At 35.6% G+C, this 21,056-nt stretch overlaps 1 protein-coding gene across 1 annotated transcript in view; it reads right to left on the reverse strand.

Annotated features, from left to right (window-relative positions):
- Positions 1 to 21,056, reverse strand: part of LOC107093218 (chromosome unknown open reading frame, human C8orf34) — a gene marked incomplete at its 5' end in the record, with an annotated part of 94,246 nt that overhangs the window by 37,177 nt on the left and 36,013 nt on the right. Inside the window, 4 exons of the mRNA XM_015388105.1 lie at positions 504 to 630; positions 11,599 to 11,672; positions 11,810 to 11,895; positions 17,030 to 17,165. Of these exons, the coding sequence (XP_015243591.1) occupies positions 504 to 630; positions 11,599 to 11,672; positions 11,810 to 11,895; positions 17,030 to 17,165 (423 nt within the window). The remainder of the gene's footprint in view (positions 1 to 503; positions 631 to 11,598; positions 11,673 to 11,809; positions 11,896 to 17,029; positions 17,166 to 21,056) is intronic.

A 21,056-nucleotide genomic window follows, 5' to 3' on the forward strand; every position in this document is an offset into this window, starting at 1 on the left:
GTATGTATGTATGTATGTATATATATATTTTTTTTTGTGTGTGTGTGTGTATGCAAATAATGGATAAAAACAGTAGTTTAAGAGCAAGGTTACTCTACTTTAAGTTAATTTAAGATCAGTTAGTGGGATAAAATAATAAAATAAGTTTTACTTCTTCATACCCCTTTCAGGCAATTCAAATTAATCAATGTAATTTCTATGGCTGTATTTACTGACAGGTTTATTTGGTGGAGGCTTTTGTTTCTATTTATGTTTGGGTAAATTTAGTTTGTTTGGAAATTAGTGTTTGGTTTGGTTGATGTGAATTGGTCTCTTTTGTGTGTATTTGCTTTATTCATTTATTTTTGTTGTTTGTTTTTCAAATAGTTTTTTGTCAAATTCTCTGAAATAAAATTCCTATTCTTTCTTAAACAAGTACATAAAAACTTTGCAGGCACAAAATTCCACTGCAGAAACACACCTGTCACAGAAGCACACACATAAAATCCACACATTGCGCCTACCAGCGAGCTGTTTGCCCATGTTCTCCAGCTCTTTGGAAAAGAGGGAGTCGCCAAGCAGCAGCCCCGTCTGCCCGACAGAACTCCCACCTCTTGCAGACTTCAGATCAGCCTCCCAGACAGCCTGACGCTAGTTAGTGAGGGAACAGAAAAAAAGAGCAAGTCACATTAGAAGAAAGACCCTTCAATTAACTCTTTACATAATTTTCAGCTTTTGTTGAAAGTATTCAAGCCATATCTGCTGGTGGGGAAAAAAGGAGCCAATTATTATTTTATGGGCTTTAGAAAAACACAAGAAACCACAGCAAATGTAGATGAAAGCATCCAGTATGGAGGGAATGTGGCTAGACAGTCGGTAGTGGAGCAGCAAGGGCATCCATCGACAGAAGCCCTTACCTTTTCCACAATGGTATGCTTGCATTAGACCTGTCAGCAAAATGTATACCTTAAAGTAAAGTAATATCCATTTAAAATGTTACTTATTAACATATTTTAGAGAGACCCCAGTAATAGAGGCTCAAGTCATCATTGCTTGATTCTTTTCTATAGTAATATCATGTATAGAGTTAATGCACCTAACGTTCATGAGCTCCTTGTGCAGGCGGGAAATAAAACTTGACAGCAATAATCCCAATAGCTGTTTGTTTAGTTTAAACAAGATAAGTTATGATTATGGTATGCTTTTAATGAGAAACAAAACTGTCTTGAGTAAGTATTGAGATGTTCCGAGATATCTGGTAATAGATATATGCCGTACGCGATTGGAGCAATACAGTACAATGATAAAGTCCCAAAAAGTAAAGATTTTTTTACCACAGATAGTCATTTTAGACCCTTTAAGCATATACCAGCAGAACATTAGACTTGTGAAGTTTTATACAGCCCTCCAGGCTCCAGACACCAAACAAATGTGCATTTGTTTGATTATTGTACAACAGCACTTGCTGCAAACACGAGAGATACTTGGAGGAAGCAAAACTGTTTTTGAAGGAATGGATAACCTCCACTGACCCCCAATCTCAGAAGGGGGTCATTGGAGGGCAGTTCACAAACATGATGTCACTAATACAAATGGAGAGACTCAGTTCCTTAATATATAGTTTAATGAGATCTTCTGTTAGTGCTTGGAATATATTTCTATCTAATCTCCTAGTTAAAATCGACTGACATGCTACTGTAGCTATTGTCCCAGCTCAAATTATTTCTCTTTGTCTTTCTGCATTCAAATCATTTGTCTGTGTTTGTTTATGTATCCATGAAAAATAGTAAATTAAATGAAACAAATCTGACTTCTAATAAATATAAATACTTAAGATTGCAAACTGCTGTTTTCATGAGCCGTTTAGCAGAGGCGCTGTCACCATGTGTGGTTGGTATAGAAGATCATAAATGGTAAAATTGAACAAAAAAATCAAGCGATGGATCCTCACATCCTTTTTAAGAGGTTTTAACTGGTTAAAATATTTTCAGCATTTATGTTCTGAGATGCAGAAAATAAATTGAGAAAATAGATTTTTATGCTTGAATGAGACAGAAGCAAGACAGGGTTACTGTTATGAGCAAGATCTCAAGAGCTTTAATTTTTAACATTCCCACTAACACACTATGGCTTACAAGTTTTTTTATTTTAATTTCCAAGCTTGACCATCATTCTCTTCTCTCTTTCCTACTTTTTACATATTCCTAATCTAGGACATGGGAATATAAATAACTATTATGAACCACAAACCAAAGCATAACTGAGAAAAAAGTTTTTATAGGTACAAATCTAAATTTATAATCCAAAGGGGCTGTTTTGACAGAATAAACTCTCGTATTCCAGCTGCTCTCCATCAATGGTGCTCAAATCTAGCTGCCATTTTTTTTTTTAAAATGGCAGTTCTGATCTGATTTACAAGTTAATATCTGAATGCCCACATGCTTAATAAAAAATCATTTTCAGCCTGAGAAATCTCAACAGATAGTAGAACATTGACCAGACAGTGATCAAAGGTATCCTGCAACCATCCATTTGGACGACTGGCAAGTTATCTCGCAAGTCCATAAGTTTATCTTTTGGGCACTTTAGTGAAATGGGATAACAATTTTTTTATGTTTCTCCTTTTTAGTTTATGAGATTATAAGGAGTCAGTCTACATTATCCCTGCAGCCATTTTTATAGTAAAAACATAATGATAATAGTTATAATAATAATTTTTATTATTACTCATCTAAATATAAATGGTAACATATTTTCTCAACGATAATAAAAAGTATTTAAAATAAGAATAAATGATTAAACAGAATAAACCCCAAAAAATAATTGTAGAATGTAGAGAAGACCTTATAGACTAAGTTAAGAAAGTATTTAAACATCTTTTTGGCACAATTTGTTCAGCAACAGTAAACAAATTCCATGCATTTGCTCAGTGTAAGGAAACTAAATACAATCCAATGTCAAAAATTAACTTCAATGAACTTAAATTAAAATGTTAATAATTTTAATTAAGATTAAAATCATTTTAAAAAGAGCTCACCTTTGTGTAATCTGATCTCTGTATAAATCTATTCTATAAAAGACAGCGAGTTAGATTAAAACCTAATCAAGTGTTTCAATGATCCAGTTAAAGTCGAGCTAAATTTACCAAAAAAAAAAAAAAAATGATATTAATGAAATATTTCCCTTAATTCCGGATTAATTTAAGACACTTTACCAAGAGTATTAGGCAAAAATGTCAGCCTCTAGCGGATTAAAGCTTCTGCTACAGCAATGGGCTGAAGGTTAAAAACATTCCGTTTGTATTCAGTCCAGAAGTAGATCAGAGTTTTCAACCTCACAGGATCAATTTAAAGTTCAGGATTTGAATAGTTTTTTAAACCTGCTTATTGAAATGGACCCTAGGTCTGTCTTCAGTGATTTATTTGGAAAACACTGAAGGATGTTGTATACATTTATTTTCCATATAGTACAGGGTAGGCTGACCCTGAAGTGGTACTTGTACTAATTCGTATTTGGACTCAGTCCTTTAGCCACTGCCTGTGAAAATGAGTATGAATGTCTGCCACACTTTTCAATTTTTTATTTGTAAAAAAAACAAAAACCAGAGCATTCCTTTCCTCCCACTTCACAATTAAGCAGTACTTTTGGTTTGCCTCATAAAATCTCAATAAAGTCTGTGGTTTTTATATGTCAAAGGGGTGTGAAGAATTCTGCAAGATCCTCTAGTCAATTTTTACTGCACAAGTACAGAAAAGAAAAGGAAAACAGCTATTCTCTGGCTGGCCATTAAATTATAGAACCATTACATTGATCTTGGTGCCTGTCAGACATATGAAGCATTTTGCGGCAGCACAACCCCATCACCACAAGCCAATCTTTAATTACAGCTCTCATAAAGCAGTGATGTGAGCTGAACATCATAGCTGAATCCACTCCCTGATTTTATTTCTTTTTCTTTGGTGGTATCTCCCCAAATCCAACAGCATTACATCATCTTTACTGCCTCTTGCTCTGAGTCTTCCTGGCACCAGCACACAAGGCCACCAACTTGTTTCATTCTTTTTTTAATTTCACATACACTTTAAAATCATTACTGTGCTGTTTATTATTAAGTTTTAACATGTTGCATCTAAAATTATTTCGGAAAATCACATAACAAGTAAAAAATATAAAAAATATTTTTTTTGAAAAATCCCTTTTTGTTTTTAAACCTACAAAGACCATAAAGTTTATTCCAAAGACTCCAGACTGGAAGCATTTCTCAGCAGTCCTGAAAGGCTTTGAAAAGCAACTGGATACACAGCAAAAAATTGGTCCAATCAGATAACATCAACCCATAAACAAACACTACAATCAAAATCTATTCTTTCCTTGATTCATTTTGGTGAAATCATACAGTTTTAGAAGGTCTAAAGGAAATTATTTACATAATGAAAATGAAGGAGCTATGTAAAAAGCAGAAATGGTTCAGTGTAATTTGGGAAAATGAATAGTTTAAAAACAGTCTTGATTAGAGCCTGAAAATACAAAACAAAGCAATGAAGAGTAATCTCAGTTTCCTTTTGCAGCTGTTGTTCTGTCAGATAATATAGGACATGAGCAGACTTGGTCTAAACCTTTCCTTCCCTTTGTTATGAGGTGAAGTTTGGATGCTTTAAAGGGAAAAAAAGAAAAAAGAAAATTTCCATCACCAACAACCACAGGTTGATTGTGATTTCTCAGCAAGTATGTTTGCTTAAATGGTTTAAAAAATACATTTTACAGTCCCCCTTTCACTATGGTACCACAAAAAGAAAAATATGCATGAAAAAAGTGGAAACACCAGCTTCTTCTTCTGTTTTATGATTTGATTCCACACCAAATTAAATAGAATCAGAGGAAGTAGGGAGGGGGTCTTAATATCTTATAGATAGCATCTGGGCAGATATAAGTGTGTGGTCACTCATAAAGATCACCACAATCTGGAGTTTGCTCGTGCAAGAGAACACACAACAATGACTGCTAGATCTGTCTCAAAACAACTAGTGTAACCATGGCTCTGAGAAAAAAAAAAAAAAAAGACATTTGTCCGCAAGTGTGACAAAAGAAGGAGTTAAAAAAGAATTTCCCATTTTCAAGCAAATTCTTAATCGAAATATCTCTTATAATGGCCAGGCTGTGCAATTTTGGGCTGTTTGTGGTGCATATTTTCTTAACCCTGATGACGAGGGTTAAGAAACCCTGATCTAAAGTACAAATTTCTTATGTTACATAAAAAATTTAACATATAACATTACATTTGGGCGAGTTTATATCTGTATGTTTTGTATTTATTATTCAACCAGATATACATTTTTAGCAATCATATTAGTGACCATTACAGACCTTAAATAAATTAATAGATGAGTAATAAGCACACCTCCAATTCTCTTTGTATAAGTAGCATCCCAAGTTGGCCTATTCATTCAATCCTGAAAACATCCAATTTTTTCTGCTGTTTTTACTCAGATTTGTTCTGAGGTACATAAAATAAATAAATGCTGAAACCCCGAGTCCAAAACAGTTTGTTGTGCTCGTATCTTACAGCACAGCAAACTGACATATGTTGTACGCTACTTTAACTGTTTATTGTTGTAACAATAATGTTTATCTCACAATGTGCTCACATAATGAGACTCATAATGTGATTTCAGAGGAAGGGAAGATTGACAGTTCCCCCAGCTTCTTCTAGCCCTGACAGGAATTAAACGCTGACAGACATAGTCCACTTCTAATGAATACCTGTTGCTGTGGCTCAAATCTTAAATGCCTAATAGACTTTATGGACTATTGTACCACAATCAGAGGATTTACTTTGTGCAATAATATTGTTTCTCTGTGCTGTTGGAGACTTGGCGAAAAACACAGAATGCCAAGTTTATTGTCTTCAGCGAGCAGCAAGCGCTGCTGTGAGGCTCCTCCTTGGCTGCACCTGACTAAAACCTGCAGGCGTTTTAATGTTTAATTACCATATCTAAGAGTATATGCACAGTGGAGATTATCAGGAAAGAGATGGCTGTTTTGGAACAAATCCGTATTATTAACAGACATAGGAATAGGGCTGAAATGTTAGCAGGCATGGTTACCGGCCTTTCACATCATTAAAACAATGCTTTTTCTAAAAATATGTCAAATTACAGAAATTGTGTATTAGGTGCATGTTAAACAAGTCAGTTTTGTGTAACTTTACTTTGTTACTTTAGAAAACATAAATAAATATGCTTAATTTAGAGCTAATGAATAGGAGAGTTCTGACAACTCTACTGGCGACAGTGGGTAACATTTCAAAGAGCAACGGCTGAGCAAGGGCAGAGCAATGTGCAGAGCTTTGAGGGAAGTTAGCCGCTCCTGCTAGCATTGGCCAAGACGTGAGCAGAGCATTGCATTGTGCATGGATACATCTCTACCATCCAAATTTTTGCCGGGCAGAGCTTCTGTCCAATGGGGGTTAAAGAAGGAAGCTACAAGATCAAAATTACATTAATATTTCTTAAGCTCATAATATGTTATTTTACTCAATATTAAGTATATCATTATAGATGACAAAACAATCAAAATTATATTTTAATTTACATTAATGTATGTACGCCTATTAGGTGAGAACAGAGCCTGAGTCTCCACTTAAGTGTTGTTTTATTAGAATTCATTTCTGTTATTTGTTCCTTTAATTTAGAAACACATTTTTTATTTGATTTTTTTAATTAATTATATGTACAAGTATATATATGTTTTATATGACATGTTTTGTTTTTTTATTTATTCAAGACTACTGAAAAAAACTTATTTAGGCAAACAACATCATGAGGCTCATCAATAGCATGCCAGGACTGTCTTAGCGGAAGTTTTTTAACTACATTATTCAATACGGTCTGGTTAAAACCAAGTTTTTTAATATTTTTACCTGATCATAGCATATTTCGAAAGACTTAAGAATATCTACTCTGCAAAAATAATTGAGATTTTTTTATATGTAGAAGGGATGGTTATGTTCTCATAGTTTTTGGATTTTTATCATTACAATATTGGCTTCTAGACAGTAATGCAACTGCAACACCTACATTTAGTAATTTATGGGTGTAGATAATTGGACACAAATGTTACAGTTGTTAAAGTAAACCATTTCTAAATTACTGATCCATAATGTTTAAATTATCATGTTGGATTTTCCTCAGCAGATAAAAATGTATGAAAAACTGTGTAACAAACTATGCTGATGCCAAATACTCATATCAACACATACTGGGCCAAAACCCTGCTGCCAATGGGATAAAACCATCATAAATTAATGCTTTTTATCGTGTACATAATGCTGCAGCGCAATAATTATCTTATTTCTATCTGAGAGGTGAGCACATGCCCTTGTGAATTATATGGCTGTAATAGGCATGCCATTCGCAGCTAAAAATGATTAAAATCAATCACCCAGCCCTTACAAAGAAGGTCATAGAAGTATTTTAAGGGGGGATTTTCTTAAGCTATTGCTTTAGGAAAGTATTCGTCTTTATGAGGCAATTATCACCTAAAAGAGCTGGCAGAGGCAGGGGGTCTGTAAGCCTCATAATAATAAGTATCGGCAGTGTTTCTTTCCAACATTACCAGGTATTTAAAGCCCAAAATAGAACTGTCTACAGTTTAAATTGTGCATTTTTTATGGACAGTCATAAATATGCTCGTAATGAAATACGAAATGCTCAGGATCTTTCTTTAATGATAACAAACGTTGGAGCAAAAGAGAAATTACTGCCCAGATTCTACAAATGTAAAGCCTACCTTTGTTTTTACGTTACAGTACACTAACCATTAGATAATTATAAATAGCACAGGATTTCTATTAAGTTACTGACAGTAGGTAAAAAAACAAGAAAGTTGTTCAGTTTTACATGAAGTGCCTGGTTAATAGCTTTAGCCTTTAAAGAAGCAGAAGTATCAAATTGTATCCCTTTCTTAAAATCTTAAACTTAATTTTATTAACATTTATATTCCAGCCTTTGTATACTTAGAACAAGCCAGGGGAATGTCACTTCTACCTTTCCATCTAGAAAATGAAATTTCTGCTCATTATAAACCCAGGTTTAACAGGACAGAGAATGTCATAAAATACCAGTTTTTTATTTAACTTTACTGGGACTGGCTCCCTTGCATGTTACTCTCCGTTGTTTACTTTCCTGATTTCTGTTGCACTGGACACATCATCATCACTAACCTAGCCTGATGATGTAACCAGACACTCAGCAGTTTGGGTATAGAGGCCACGCAGCTTGCCAGCAGGGGTCAGACCCAGCATTTTTTGCCAAGAAGAAGCCAATTATTGATTGTTAGCGAGTCGACCCATGTTTGAAAACCTGGTTAGCTGCTCATTTCAATGGGAAAGAGGCTTTAGAGATTTCTAACTGCATCTAGTTCTGGACTTTAATTAGGCCATTCTAACTCATGAATATATTTTCTCTAAAGCATTCTGTTTTCAAATGGGTTATATGACCTGTGGTGCTTTGTTAATTGGTGTGTTTCAGACATTTTGCTGCCACCTAAAGATTCTCTTTCAGAAATAGCTTGTACTATTAAACTGCCTCACCATGTCAAACGGTGGGGATTGTTTGTTCAAAATAAGGTGTTGTGTTAGTTTAATCACATGCAGCATTTCTTTTGCATGCTTTCATTTGAACTTTACTTATCTGAACACCTTCTCTTGCAAGTTTGCTGTTTCTGTCTCTTCATAGCCTGTTACAAAGTGCAACAGGACTTATGCCAACGCTCTCTTTGTGCAGCTGGAAAAATTGGGTTAAGATGTAAAAGGCTTCATACAGGAATTTCTATTTGATTTATAACTTAACTTCAATTTATAGTTATAAAAACAGCCAAACGGAATAAGTCAATGATACTGTAAGTCCTCCAAAGAGGCTTGAATGTTAATTTAAAGTACCTTCTGAAAATAATAATCTTTAATCAGGTGCCGCCTTAATATTTCAACCTGCTCTGGTTACAATGGTAGTTAATTGCCAAAAAAAAGACATCCCGTATAGAACAGAGATTAGAGGATTAATAGTGCATTTCACACTAAATGCATTTTCTTACAATGAAAAGTGTGCAGGATAATGATCCTACTAAACTATTATTTTCTTGTTCGGAGCAGCAGGCCCCTCTGCATATGTACCTGTGGCCGACATTGCATTGCATGCCAGGCTTTTGGGGATTTCCCGCTGGCGTTTGTAGTGGCTGAAACTGCATGTACTAGAATATAAAATGTAATACTTTTAATAAGCAGTTTTGGACATTTTCAGTCAATGTAGGCAATATAAACTGTTTCAGCTCAGTTCAGTAAGAAAATACAGCGTAATAATCAAAGCACTCTCATTTGCTGCAACATAATAAGTACATTCTCTTGGCCTTTAAGCTAAAACCACTGGAGTTTTATCCCTTTATATATACAGTATACATATTTAATTTTCATGGCTTTACGCTGACAGCCCCACTAAAGCAGAATTCAGTCTGTCTCCCTGGATCAGCTTTTCTGATTGGCTGATTCTCAAAGAACAGCTGTAAAACTCCACCGTTCAATTATGGCATCAAGATTCTGTCAAAAGTTCACAAATGCAATAAATACTCCTACAAGCAGCTCTACTTCATACAGACGATAAGAAACTCTTCCTCACGCACATGTTTAACATGTTACATGCCCAAATAGAGTACCACAGGTCTCCATTATATCAAACACACAAGTGCTTGGTCCTGCGCCTGTGTGGATTTGCAGCCTTGATTAGCTACTTTTAAGGAAATCCTACATCTTGAGGCTGTACTCTTCTTCAAAAGCAAACCAAATCAACTTCAGGTTTTCTTCAAGTGTTAGAAGTTGGTAAGGTAAGCCATCATTAGACATAACATGGTCGGGATCAATACTAGATTCTGACTGAACGTAGGGTGTCCATTAAAAAGGGTTATAGGACATCTACAAAAAAAAGTTCCGGTCAAATAAATCAATAGTTCTTACTAGCTCAAACATGGGACAAGGGAAGACAGTTTACGCTGGTTACCTTGGTAGTGTGTCACAAATGAAAAGGAGACAATCACAGGTAAGTTGCTTTGTCCTGCGGGTAAAGCTTCTAAAGTCACAAAAGTTGACATGAGTACGCATAAACAGGTCCACACGTGAGGAGGGAGGCTGTGCGTGCGCTGATAAGAAACAAGCACTCGTGTGCGATATATTGGGTATAGTGTTGTACTCTATTTGTACATGTAACATGCTAAAAATGCATGTGAGGAGTAGTTTATGAGCATCTGTATGCGGTAAAGCTGCTCATAGGAGTATTTATTGCATATGTTGATCTTTGCTAGAATCCTGATGCCATATTCAAAGCTCTAGATGCTGGAAACTTGAACGCTCGATATACCCTATTACCGATGCTGGGGAGGCTGCGAGACTTGCCGCTCCCGATACCCAAACTGTGCTGCTGGAGTCTCCTCAACGGCAACACCCTTTGACTTTGCATGTTAACCAGACGCTAAACACACATTTGGTGTGTTACTACAACAGCTGGTAACAATAGGAAAGCTGTGGCGCCTCGCCTCTGGAATGAGCTAGCTTGTACCATTCGTTCTCTTGTTTGTATAGACACTTTTAAGAAACAACTAAAGACCCACTTTTTTAAACTTGCTTTTTAGTTTAATACTGCGTTTACTGTTTCTGTATGTTGTTTTAATTTATATTAACTTTTTATAAATTTGTGCAGCACTTTGTGACCCTGGTCTGTGAAAAGTACTATAGAAATAAAGTTTACTTACTTACTTACTTAGGAAAAGGTCACGGTTTGCAGTTTCCCAGTCAGGTGACTTCTGAAGGCAGTTGGTAAAACTTGATTGTTTTTATGGATGTCCAATTAGAATAGGTCTCAATAGAAAGACCACACTTTTTAGATTTTTATTAAAACAAAATAAAAACAAAAAAAAAGTACTTCAAGTACCCAAAGGCTTCACCAGACTCCTGCTTTGTTCATCAAGCCCTTAATGTCTGCTCCCAGTTAGTGAGGAGCCACTCTGCATCTGCTCCACACACAGAACGAAGCCTTGGCTCCAAACTGATTTCACTCTTAAAAGAAAAAAGAAGCTGAAAATACCTTGTCTAACAATTAAATGGACCCACTATAAAAAGGGGTTGACTTTTATTGTACTTATAAGGTACTAGCCTCTTAGCTGAACACTTTATTAACAGCATGTGAGCGTCTGCCTTTATAGAGCTCTGTCTGGTTTGGGCCAACTATATATTGCTTGCCTAAAGTGTATGAGGTGAACTATATAACAAATACCTCCCACCTAACAATTACTGAAAAATGTTAGTAAATATTTGCAGGTAGATTTGGGGCAAGTAAAATAATGTATGGCATGGCTAATTGGGCTATTTTTTTCTTTATTCACCATCAATTGTTCTGTAAGCTGAATGGAAGAGAATGGATCGTTTTTTTCTCGGAGAGTTCTGTTAACAAGAAGCTTGAGGTGGTTTTCACTCGATATCTGACAACAAAGCTGCAGGGTAGTGAGAGCTACCAGGTAATTGATGGATTGTAAAGTGATCTTAATTGTTTGGTGATAGGTTCAAGAAAGGACACTTACAGAGCCTGACATTTGAGATAAGGCCTCGCATTCCTGAAGTCGACCTGCCATGGTGTCCACCCCGGGCAATGGCGCTGCTCCAGACAAATCCATTCAAAACAAGGCAAGCAAAGAACACAGCGGAGAGGAACAAAAACATACAGGACAGATATGCAATAAAAAAAAAGAAAAAAAAAGGTTTATATTTCTTTCACTTTGTTATGAAACTCACAGGAGATGTCAGGCACAGCTTGCTCAGATATGTGAGACCTGTGGTCCTCCTCAGATCGGCTGTCTGATAGTGTGTCTCCCTGCAGCCTAGAAACAACACGTAAAACATACACACATCTGTATACAAGGCCAGAGAACTATTCATGCACTGCATGTCGAGAAGCTACACAACAGATAAAGATGAGACAAGCTGGTTTCCATCATTCTGAAGTGATGAGACACAGAGGAAACATTTACCAAGTTCATAATCTCCCCAGTAAAATATGGGATGATGAAAGTTGAAACATAGGGGTTAGCCTTGAGATTCTGTTGCATGTGACACCAGAATACTGGGTTTATAGGCACAGTGAAGGAGTAATAATGATTAAAATGATACATTGAGGACACCGATACCAAAAGGAGAAAAAGTTTCTTATCTATCTTTTTGTTAAAGTTGTATCAGATCATCAAAATAACATTTATTATCAGATAAAATTACATAAAAAATGCAAAAGTTGTTTAAAGGTTCATATTGAAAAGGTTCCTGGATGGGAAGCGAAAAATCGTTAAGCTTGGAAACAAAATCCAGTAGATTGGTTTTTTTTTTTTACTTTTTGGAATGACTATAACATGGATGACTGAGAATCTTCACCAGCATGAAATGCATTATTTGCTTGCAGTCCAATAGAGGTCTGATCTGTTTTCCATAGATCTGGTATGAAGTGCTACTTTTAGCATTCTTCATGTTGGCACATAGGTTCTACACTGGAAAAACGATCAAGAAATAAGTAAAATTTTCTAAATAATTAAGTGTATTTACCCTTAATTTGAGTAGGTAAATGAGATAGTTTGCCAATGGAGTTAGTATATGTACTCTTTAAATAAGATAATTAGATAATATGCACTTGAAATAAGACAATGCAATTGTTTTTTTTTTTCTTATTTTAAGTGTAAATTGTCTTGTTCTATTGGCAAAATGTTTCTTTTACCTCCTTAATCCAAGAACAAATGCACTTATTTTAAGAAATAATGACTTATCTAGATTTCGTTTTTTTCCAGTGTATGCAAGTGATGTGATTCACCTGGAGTTTTAAATCAAGGAACCAATAACATTAGATTTGTAGTCTCATCATGAATGCTCAGCTAATCAAATGCATGAAAACCATCTTTATAATATGACACAATTTCTGTCAATGTGAGTTTTATTGTTTTAGCTTTTTTATCACCTTGAAATGTTTCAGATCAAACTAATTTTAACCTAATGCGAAGATAACAATCCAATACAGAATCAGTTTTTTTTAATGTGTATTTTGTACAACTGCTTTAGAACTTTGTGTAAATTTTGTATTATTATAGAAACAAATTATACTAGTTTGTTTGTAATGTTTGGCAAAAAAAAGTATCCTTTTAACTGGATTTTCTCTTTGCAGTGCTTCACTATTTGACTCGTTTAACAATTTTGGACTTTAACATTTCTTTTTTCCCCTCACAAGTGTTCTCAGAACTATCAGGTTTAAACAGTATTTTCTTAATATATGGCCATAAAGAAGTTATTTGAATTCTTTGTTCCACTTTGAAGAAAGCAGCTTCTCTATACACATTGCAAAATTTATAAAACTACATCTCATATTCTTAGTACTTGACTATTGCTGCTTTTTATCACCATGTGTTCCAAGTCCTTATTGCTTTGTTTTTGATTTTATGAAGATAAATTTGTGGAGAAATCCATGCTGGTCTCAAGGATTTGGCTTTGACCTCAAGGGAGGAAAAGATTTACATTCCCAGATATTAAAATAAACTGTGGGGTAAAAACAGAAACTGATCCATCAACAATCCTCTACAGCATTAAAACTTTAAAATTAAAACATTGGATCAAACTGATGTTTAATTTGAAAAATTATATTAAAAAACAAACTAAATGTTAAAACATTGCAGGCCTAACCTTGCCTGGGCTGTATTCCTAGCCACATGGTCTCTTAGTGTTCAAGTCTTAAATGAGGAGTATCAAAAATATTAAGTCTAGTCTATTTTATTTCTTTTTGTCTTTAAACTTGTGTATCCTTCTCTCTTGCACTGATAAAAGTTATGGTAAGACATTTAAAGTAAGACAAAATGGCTCAAGGGTGCTATTACAGGCTATTGCTAATGCTTGTAGATGTGACAGACGTTTCTTCCGTAGAATGGACTGTAAAAGGCTTTATATAAGGTTGAAACCAGAAGTTTACATGCATTTTGAGAAGTTTTTATTTCTTGCCCTGTCTAAAATTTAACCACTTTAAATTAAGGATATTTTACTTCACTTATGGACTAATTCTATTATCCTGAATAATTAGCCTGAATCATGGAAGATGGTTGTTAAAGACTTTTTTTAATCATTATCCTCCAATTTAAATGTATTCTGCTTGTTAAAATTACCATTTAATCTTTACCACTCACGTCAGCCAATTTCAGTTTAAGAACTGTAGTATTTTAACTTTTCTTACTAGCCTTTACATCCCCAGATTACCATGCAGTTTGATAGCCTATTGGCTATTGTTTGGAAAGCATAGCCTCGTACCTTCTGCAAACAGTACTGTGCGCTCACTTTTAGCACATTAAAGGTATATTGGAGGATGTTTTTCCAGGTGGATCATCTAAATAAGTGGTCCTCCTAATTGTCAATCATTCTGGTGATACGTTACGTTTATGCCGTCCTACGTGCTTGTTCCCATTTTTACTTACTGGTGGTAAGTCTGACATTGCAGAAAAATTGCAAATCTTCTTCTGGAAACTAAGCTTGTAATAGCGATGCAAACAGCAACGTTAAAACAGAGCGTGCAAGATGAGAAGTGGGCTTGTGCATGCTCTTGCACGAGTTCAATGGCATTCCCTCTTGGGAGCGGGTATAGGATTGTGCATGAGTTTTTATGCACAATCCTTTTTATGCACAATTTAACAATAGTTAAATTGTTATGTACTGTATGATTAAGTCTGGTATAAAACATATTTATTTATTTATAGTCCAGACGGCTAGATATAAAAGAGTGTAAAACCTGCTCAGAGGTTAAAAGATAAAAACAATTTTACCCTAGATAAAAGACTGAGATGATAAAACACGATTTTAAAATTTCGTTATTTGTTTGTCCAGTTTAAAACCGCTTTCAATGATGACACCAATGCTTGTTACTTTCAAAATCAGTGAAAGGTCCTAAGTCAGAGATGGCCCTGCCAAACACCATCACCTCTGTTTTGCTCTCATTTAGATCCAGAAAATGTTTCAATATCCAAGTCTTGACGTCACCCAGACAGTCTAGTACAGTTTTCTATATACTATACAAAGGTAAAAAACACATAGTTGTCATCATTGCATTTTATATATTTTTCTTTGGTTCTCCCCTCTCTGGTTTAAACTCTGGCTCAAACATGTATGGATGGGCATGCACTGTACAATATTTCCAATGGTTACTCTCAGCTACAGCTTAAACTGTAGGTCAAAACCGCAGGGTTTAAAAGTTCACAGCTCACGATATCTGTTCCTAGAGTTTACGGCCCGATGCTCTGATACGATCTGACTGCTCAAACAGAACCTTGAAAATCCCCTGTGTGAAGATATTTAAAGATTTACAACTCAGCCGGGCCAACAAGACAGGCTGAACGGGCCACAGTGCTTGCCAGTTGACATTTCTTGGGCACTATTTTCCCCTTTCAAACTGATCTCTGACCTCCGTTAAAGCATGCTTCTGTATTTGTGTCAGAACTTAAGTTTTTTTTGTAAAGCACATGAAAGAAAACTATGTGAGCACTGTTTTTCCATCTCTCTGATCTATTTAGGGTCCTTATATTACCCACAAATTGACTGACAAAGACCAGGACTCCATGAAGAATAAAACGAATGAGAAATTTGGTGGTCAGATTTACAAGGAACAAAGCAATAATTTAGCCAGAGCCTTAAGGAGACAGCAAAACAGTGAAGAAGAACAGATGGCTGATGCTTCTGAAAAAAGCGCAGAAAGAAATCAAAGCAACCCTTCATAAAGATATTACTTCACTTTGTCTGTATTCTAGCCATTTGACAAGGGTAGGCATAGGCAGTTTCGCTTAAAAATAATGCAAATAAAAATTCTCCAAACTAAATCCAGAGATAAAAGTCCGTCAACAGCACATCTTCTGACAACATCCTGCATCCTGTGTTTGGAAAAGTTGATAAGCTGCATCAATGAAAGAAAAGTTGCAAACAAACCAAAAACAGCAAAGGCTGCACAGACAGATGTGTGCCTGGCATCTTATCAAGGAGATACTCATTTATCTCAGACTGGCATCACAGTAGATCTATGCCCACACCTGTCTGAGGTATCGCACTAAAAACTCTGAAATTTGAGTGCTACACTGATGCTGGACAAAGAAAGAAATGTGTCAGAGGAGAAGACAGCGATAGAGACAGAAAAAACGATAAGACACACAATAATCCATGCAGGATCTATGAAGAAAAGCAGCATAGCAGGAAAAAAACCCTAAGCTATTATGTTATTCTCTGGATACCAGCCTATATGGATACCTATTTTTTATCACTTCTTATTTTGGGATAAAAGAAAATTGAATATAAGGAAACAAGGAAGAGAGCACAGAAGGAATTAGAATATACAGAAAAAAAAGGGAAAGAAATTAAATAATGGCAACAGGAAGGAAAGACAGGTTGTAGGGGTGCACAAAAAAGGACAATAGAAAAAGTAAGAACACAAAATGTAAAAGGCATAAGAAAATAATTAATTCAAGAAGAGACGCAAGGAAAAAAGAAAGAGAGAAGGAAGAAAAGAAAGAACTTTCAGAATTGGAATAAGAAATCAAGCCTGAGAAAAACTAAATTCTTCCTTACTTTATACCAGTTTTCTGTAAAAAAAAAAAAAAAAATAAAAAAAAAAAAAAATAAACACTATTAATATTAACAGGGATACAAATGTGGGAACTGGGAAGCTGTTTAAAATGAAATATACCATTTGTTAAGCCACCTTTCTCTGATGAAACAGGCAGTGGACCTTTCATTCAGGCTTCTCCATGGTTTTAAAGTAGGTTTCAGAGTGCTATATGCTAATAAAGATGATATGTAATAACCAGAATCCCAGCAACAAATAAGCAATCCACTTTCTACCACCACTTAGTTACCAGGTAAGAAATCAGACCCTAGAAGAGTATTTCTGATACAGTTAAACTGTTCAAATCTGCAAAGTTTAAGATTTCTCAGATCAGGATAGGTTAAAACATTTACCTGGCACACCTAGAGCAGATGTTAAGGGTAACTTTGGCCTGTGGTTCGGACTGATAGGAGCTGCGTCCCTGGCTGAACTTACTACCGGATGGAGCCAGCCCTGTTACGCCCTCCATCCGCAGGTCATCCAGGTCCTCTGAGAACAGTACATAAAGGCAGGGGAATGTAGAGAGGAAAAAAAAGAAAGAAAGGTCATCCATTAATCATACTTTTGTCTTTCCTCCTTAACATAATGCCTGCGATGACAGTCTGCTGTGAGTCAAAGAAGCAACAAAGATCACAGTAGGTACACATTGTCAGTACAGTTGTTCAGATGAATTTCCACAAGAACATCAAATGATGAGCTTTTGGACCAGTTTCAAAACTGCAAAACCATTTCCAGTTAGAATCATGTCTCAAGGAGGGCGATGAAGGTAAAATATTTTTACTCTGAAAGGAAAAATGAACAATGGAATGGGGGTCAGAGAGGTTTTCCTTATATATTTTATATACCCTTGAGGATCAGTTGATAAGGCTCTTTCTTATTTGATCTGAGAAGCTGTCAACATGGAGGGAGTGAAAATATGACATTTGGACAAGATACACATCTAAACAAGATCTGCTGGCAAAAGCACATGATGGATTTTCAACATCAAGGTGTAATCCTGTGAATTTCAATACTTCTGTCTGAGCCAGAGCACCATTGTTGAAGAGAAAAATGCTTGAATCTTTCAATACCACTAGTTGTGATAGATTATTAAAGTAATTGTGCTGTGTGGTATAAAGAAAATGGGCCTCAAAGCTACAAATTTAGAAAAGCTGGACAGTAGGCCGTCCTATGTGCTTCTCCCCATTTTGACTTACCTGTGGTGAGTCTGACACAATGGAAAAATTGCAAATCTTCTTTTGGAAAGGAAGCTTGTATGAGCGATGCAAACCGCAACTTTTAAATAGAGCGTGCACGAGGAGAAATGGGCTCGTGCACGCTCTCCCACGTGTTTAATAGACGTTCCCTCTCGGGAGCTGGTGCAGGGTTGTACATGTGCATTTTTTTAAGCTGGAGAGGGTGGGTCTTTTTAAAATTCTTTACCTTACTTTTGAGTTTTTGTCGATATTCTTGACATACTATTAGAAGTTTAAATAAACAAGCCAAATGACATGATGCCTTTCTTACAATGATAATGATGATCTGGGACTACTGAGCTTCTAAAGGACTTTGATGACTTGCCATAAGTGAAAGGGACAATGGATTCCTTTCCTTCTATATCAAACTCTGAACATAAGTGATCCAAAACACACACGAAAATCCACCTCTGAATGTGTTATGTGTTTTTATTGCTTTATAGTGTGGTTCACTAAAAAAACATACCCAAACTTAAATCTCATTAAGATGCTGTGGCATGATTGCAAACAAGAGGTTAAAGCCTTATATTGTGGTGGGAAAAGAGAAAAAAAAGAAAAACCCAATTCTGCAACATATACTGGAAAAAAGTTTGTCTACAACTAAAGGGGGATTTCTTATTCCACAAAGAGCCAGATCAATATTTACAGCTTCCAAACATTGAATCCTTCAGGAAATATATTTGGATGTAATCTGGATTTTTTTCACCTCTTATTACAAGTTTGTTTGATAGTCTAATTTAAAGTGACAAAATAAGAAATCTGTAAGGAGAGGAATGTTTTTTTATATATATATATTTGTTTATTGTATTGTGCTAAACCTTTTAATGAACAATACCTTTATTGCAATCTATAATAAAAAAATTACTTATAGTAAAGTTAGGCTATTTTCATAAGTAAGCATCAAGATTTTTGACTTTAGAATTTCACTCCTATATACACGCTGCTAGAGAAAATGTGTCCCTTAGTAGGAGAGATAAGGTGCATTCCATTAATACCCCAAAGCGGAGCCATATTAGATGTCCCATTCATCATGGTACGCTCTGGAGGTGTGGGGGCAGAGACAGCCACCAGCGATTTGGGCAATTTTCTGGTCGTGGGAATTGCACAATGTGGTGCCTTCCCTCCTTTCCTGTTTTCTCCAGGGCCATTCCCACTTCTAGTTTTACCCTTTTCATTCAGCAACCCACTAACTGACATACCAGATTTTCTTTGGGTCATAGGGTGTGATGCAAATCATTACTCGGCACTCTGAAACAAACACTCATGAAACTAACTCTGGAGTAAGACAGCAAAAGGATACGTTTAAATGGTCCTGACCCTGATGACGAACATGACCTTAAAGGTCCACAGCTGCTTGTCACCGCAACTGTCTTTTGTGTTTTTGCCTTTTTTCCTATCTCCATAAAACGTTGCACTGAGAAGGAAAAAGCCTGAGGGTCTGAGGGAATAAAACATTCAAATGCCTGACACTAAAACAGTAAACCACACAAAAACCTGAGCTTTGTATTGAAGGAGTCATATAATGCGGAGGTCGTCAACAGGGGGTCCGCGACCCCTAGGGGGTTCGTGGAGGTACTGCATGGGGGTTGCGAAAGTTTTTTTTGTTGATTAGATGTTTTTTTTTTTATATTCCCCCCAGCAATTTTTTCCACTAATTGAAATGTATTTAAATACACATTAACATTAATTCAACACATTGTAGTAAACAGATAAATGGAGACAAAAGATGTCTTTCAGTCATCAATGCACACATTCAGCGACACACAGGAGCTCTTTCAAGCTGGGCACCGTTTCATTCACAACACCTGTCCCATCAACCAGGAATCAGAATCAGAAATACTTTAATAATCCCAGGGAGAAATTTATTTCTTTACATTACTCCATCTGTAATAGAGTGACTATAGGACACAATTTCATACAATATATATAGTTAGGGGGTCCCCGCTCCATCTCGCCATCAGTTTGGGGGTCCTTGGCCTGGAAAACTTTGAAGACCCTGGTATATGGCATTCAACAAAAGTAAGAATGTTTTTTTTTTTTCTTGATGACAAATGAAGATTAAGAAAAGGAAATTATTTTCGATCAATAATAAGAGATAAAAAGGTGATGGGGTATAAATAAGGTGATAAAAGATTCTCTTCTTTGTATTTAGTGTACGTTTGTGGACAAAATAGAAATGTATATATGTAATACAACACCAGTTTAAGCTTCTATCTGCTAAATAATATTTGCCTTACTCAGGCTTAATACCCCAGACACACTGTTGCACTTTATTACCTGTTTTCACAGTGGTATAAAAGGATCTAAAAAAGATAAGGGTAATAAAACAAACCTCAAGCATAGCCTACACATCTGATGTCGTATATAAATGTGTTTTTAAGGTAAGCCAAACTACTATGAAAAAAAAAAAAAAAAAAAAAAANACCGTTTCATTCACAACACCTGTCCCATCAACCAGGAATCAGAATCAGAAATACTTTAATAATCTCAGGGAGAAATTAATTTCGTTACATTACTCCATAGAGTGACTATAGGACCAGTTTAATATAACACAATTTCATACACTATACTGTATATAATTTGGGGGTCTCCCGCTCCATCTCACCATCAGCTTGGGGGTCCTTGGCCTGGAAAATTTTGAAGACCCCGGGTATATGGCATTCAACAAAAGTAAGAATGTTTGTTTTTTTCTTGATGACAAATGAACGAACCTCAAGCATAGCCTACACATCTGATGTCGTATATAAATGTGTTTTTAAGGTAAGCCAAACTACTATGAACATTAAAACTCAAAAAAAAAAAAACATATACATCTCACAGGTGCAGCTGACACTTTAAGGAATTTGCATGCTTCTACTTGTGTCACAGTTATGTCCAAATATTTTTAGTAAGTCTTAAAAAACTTCATGCTTTCTGACCTGGAAAAACACTATTGTGCTTCTTCCTTTTAAGTTTGATGCCACAGGGATGTCTCTTAAATGCTGTAACTTTTATCACGACGAACCAAACCTTATTTCCATAAAATGTTTCAATATTAATCTAAAATCAAGTCTTATTTTTGATTATTTGATTATTTAACTTTTGTATATTATTTTCCGAAGTAAACACTTAAAAGACCAGACATAAATCATTAGCAGTACTAGTT

The sequence above is a fragment of the Cyprinodon variegatus genome, unplaced genomic scaffold, assembly GCF_000732505.1.
Source record: "Cyprinodon variegatus isolate N-32 unplaced genomic scaffold, C_variegatus-1.0 Scaffold414, whole genome shotgun sequence".
In the NCBI taxonomy this organism is placed as follows: Eukaryota; Metazoa; Chordata; class Actinopteri; order Cyprinodontiformes; family Cyprinodontidae; genus Cyprinodon; species Cyprinodon variegatus.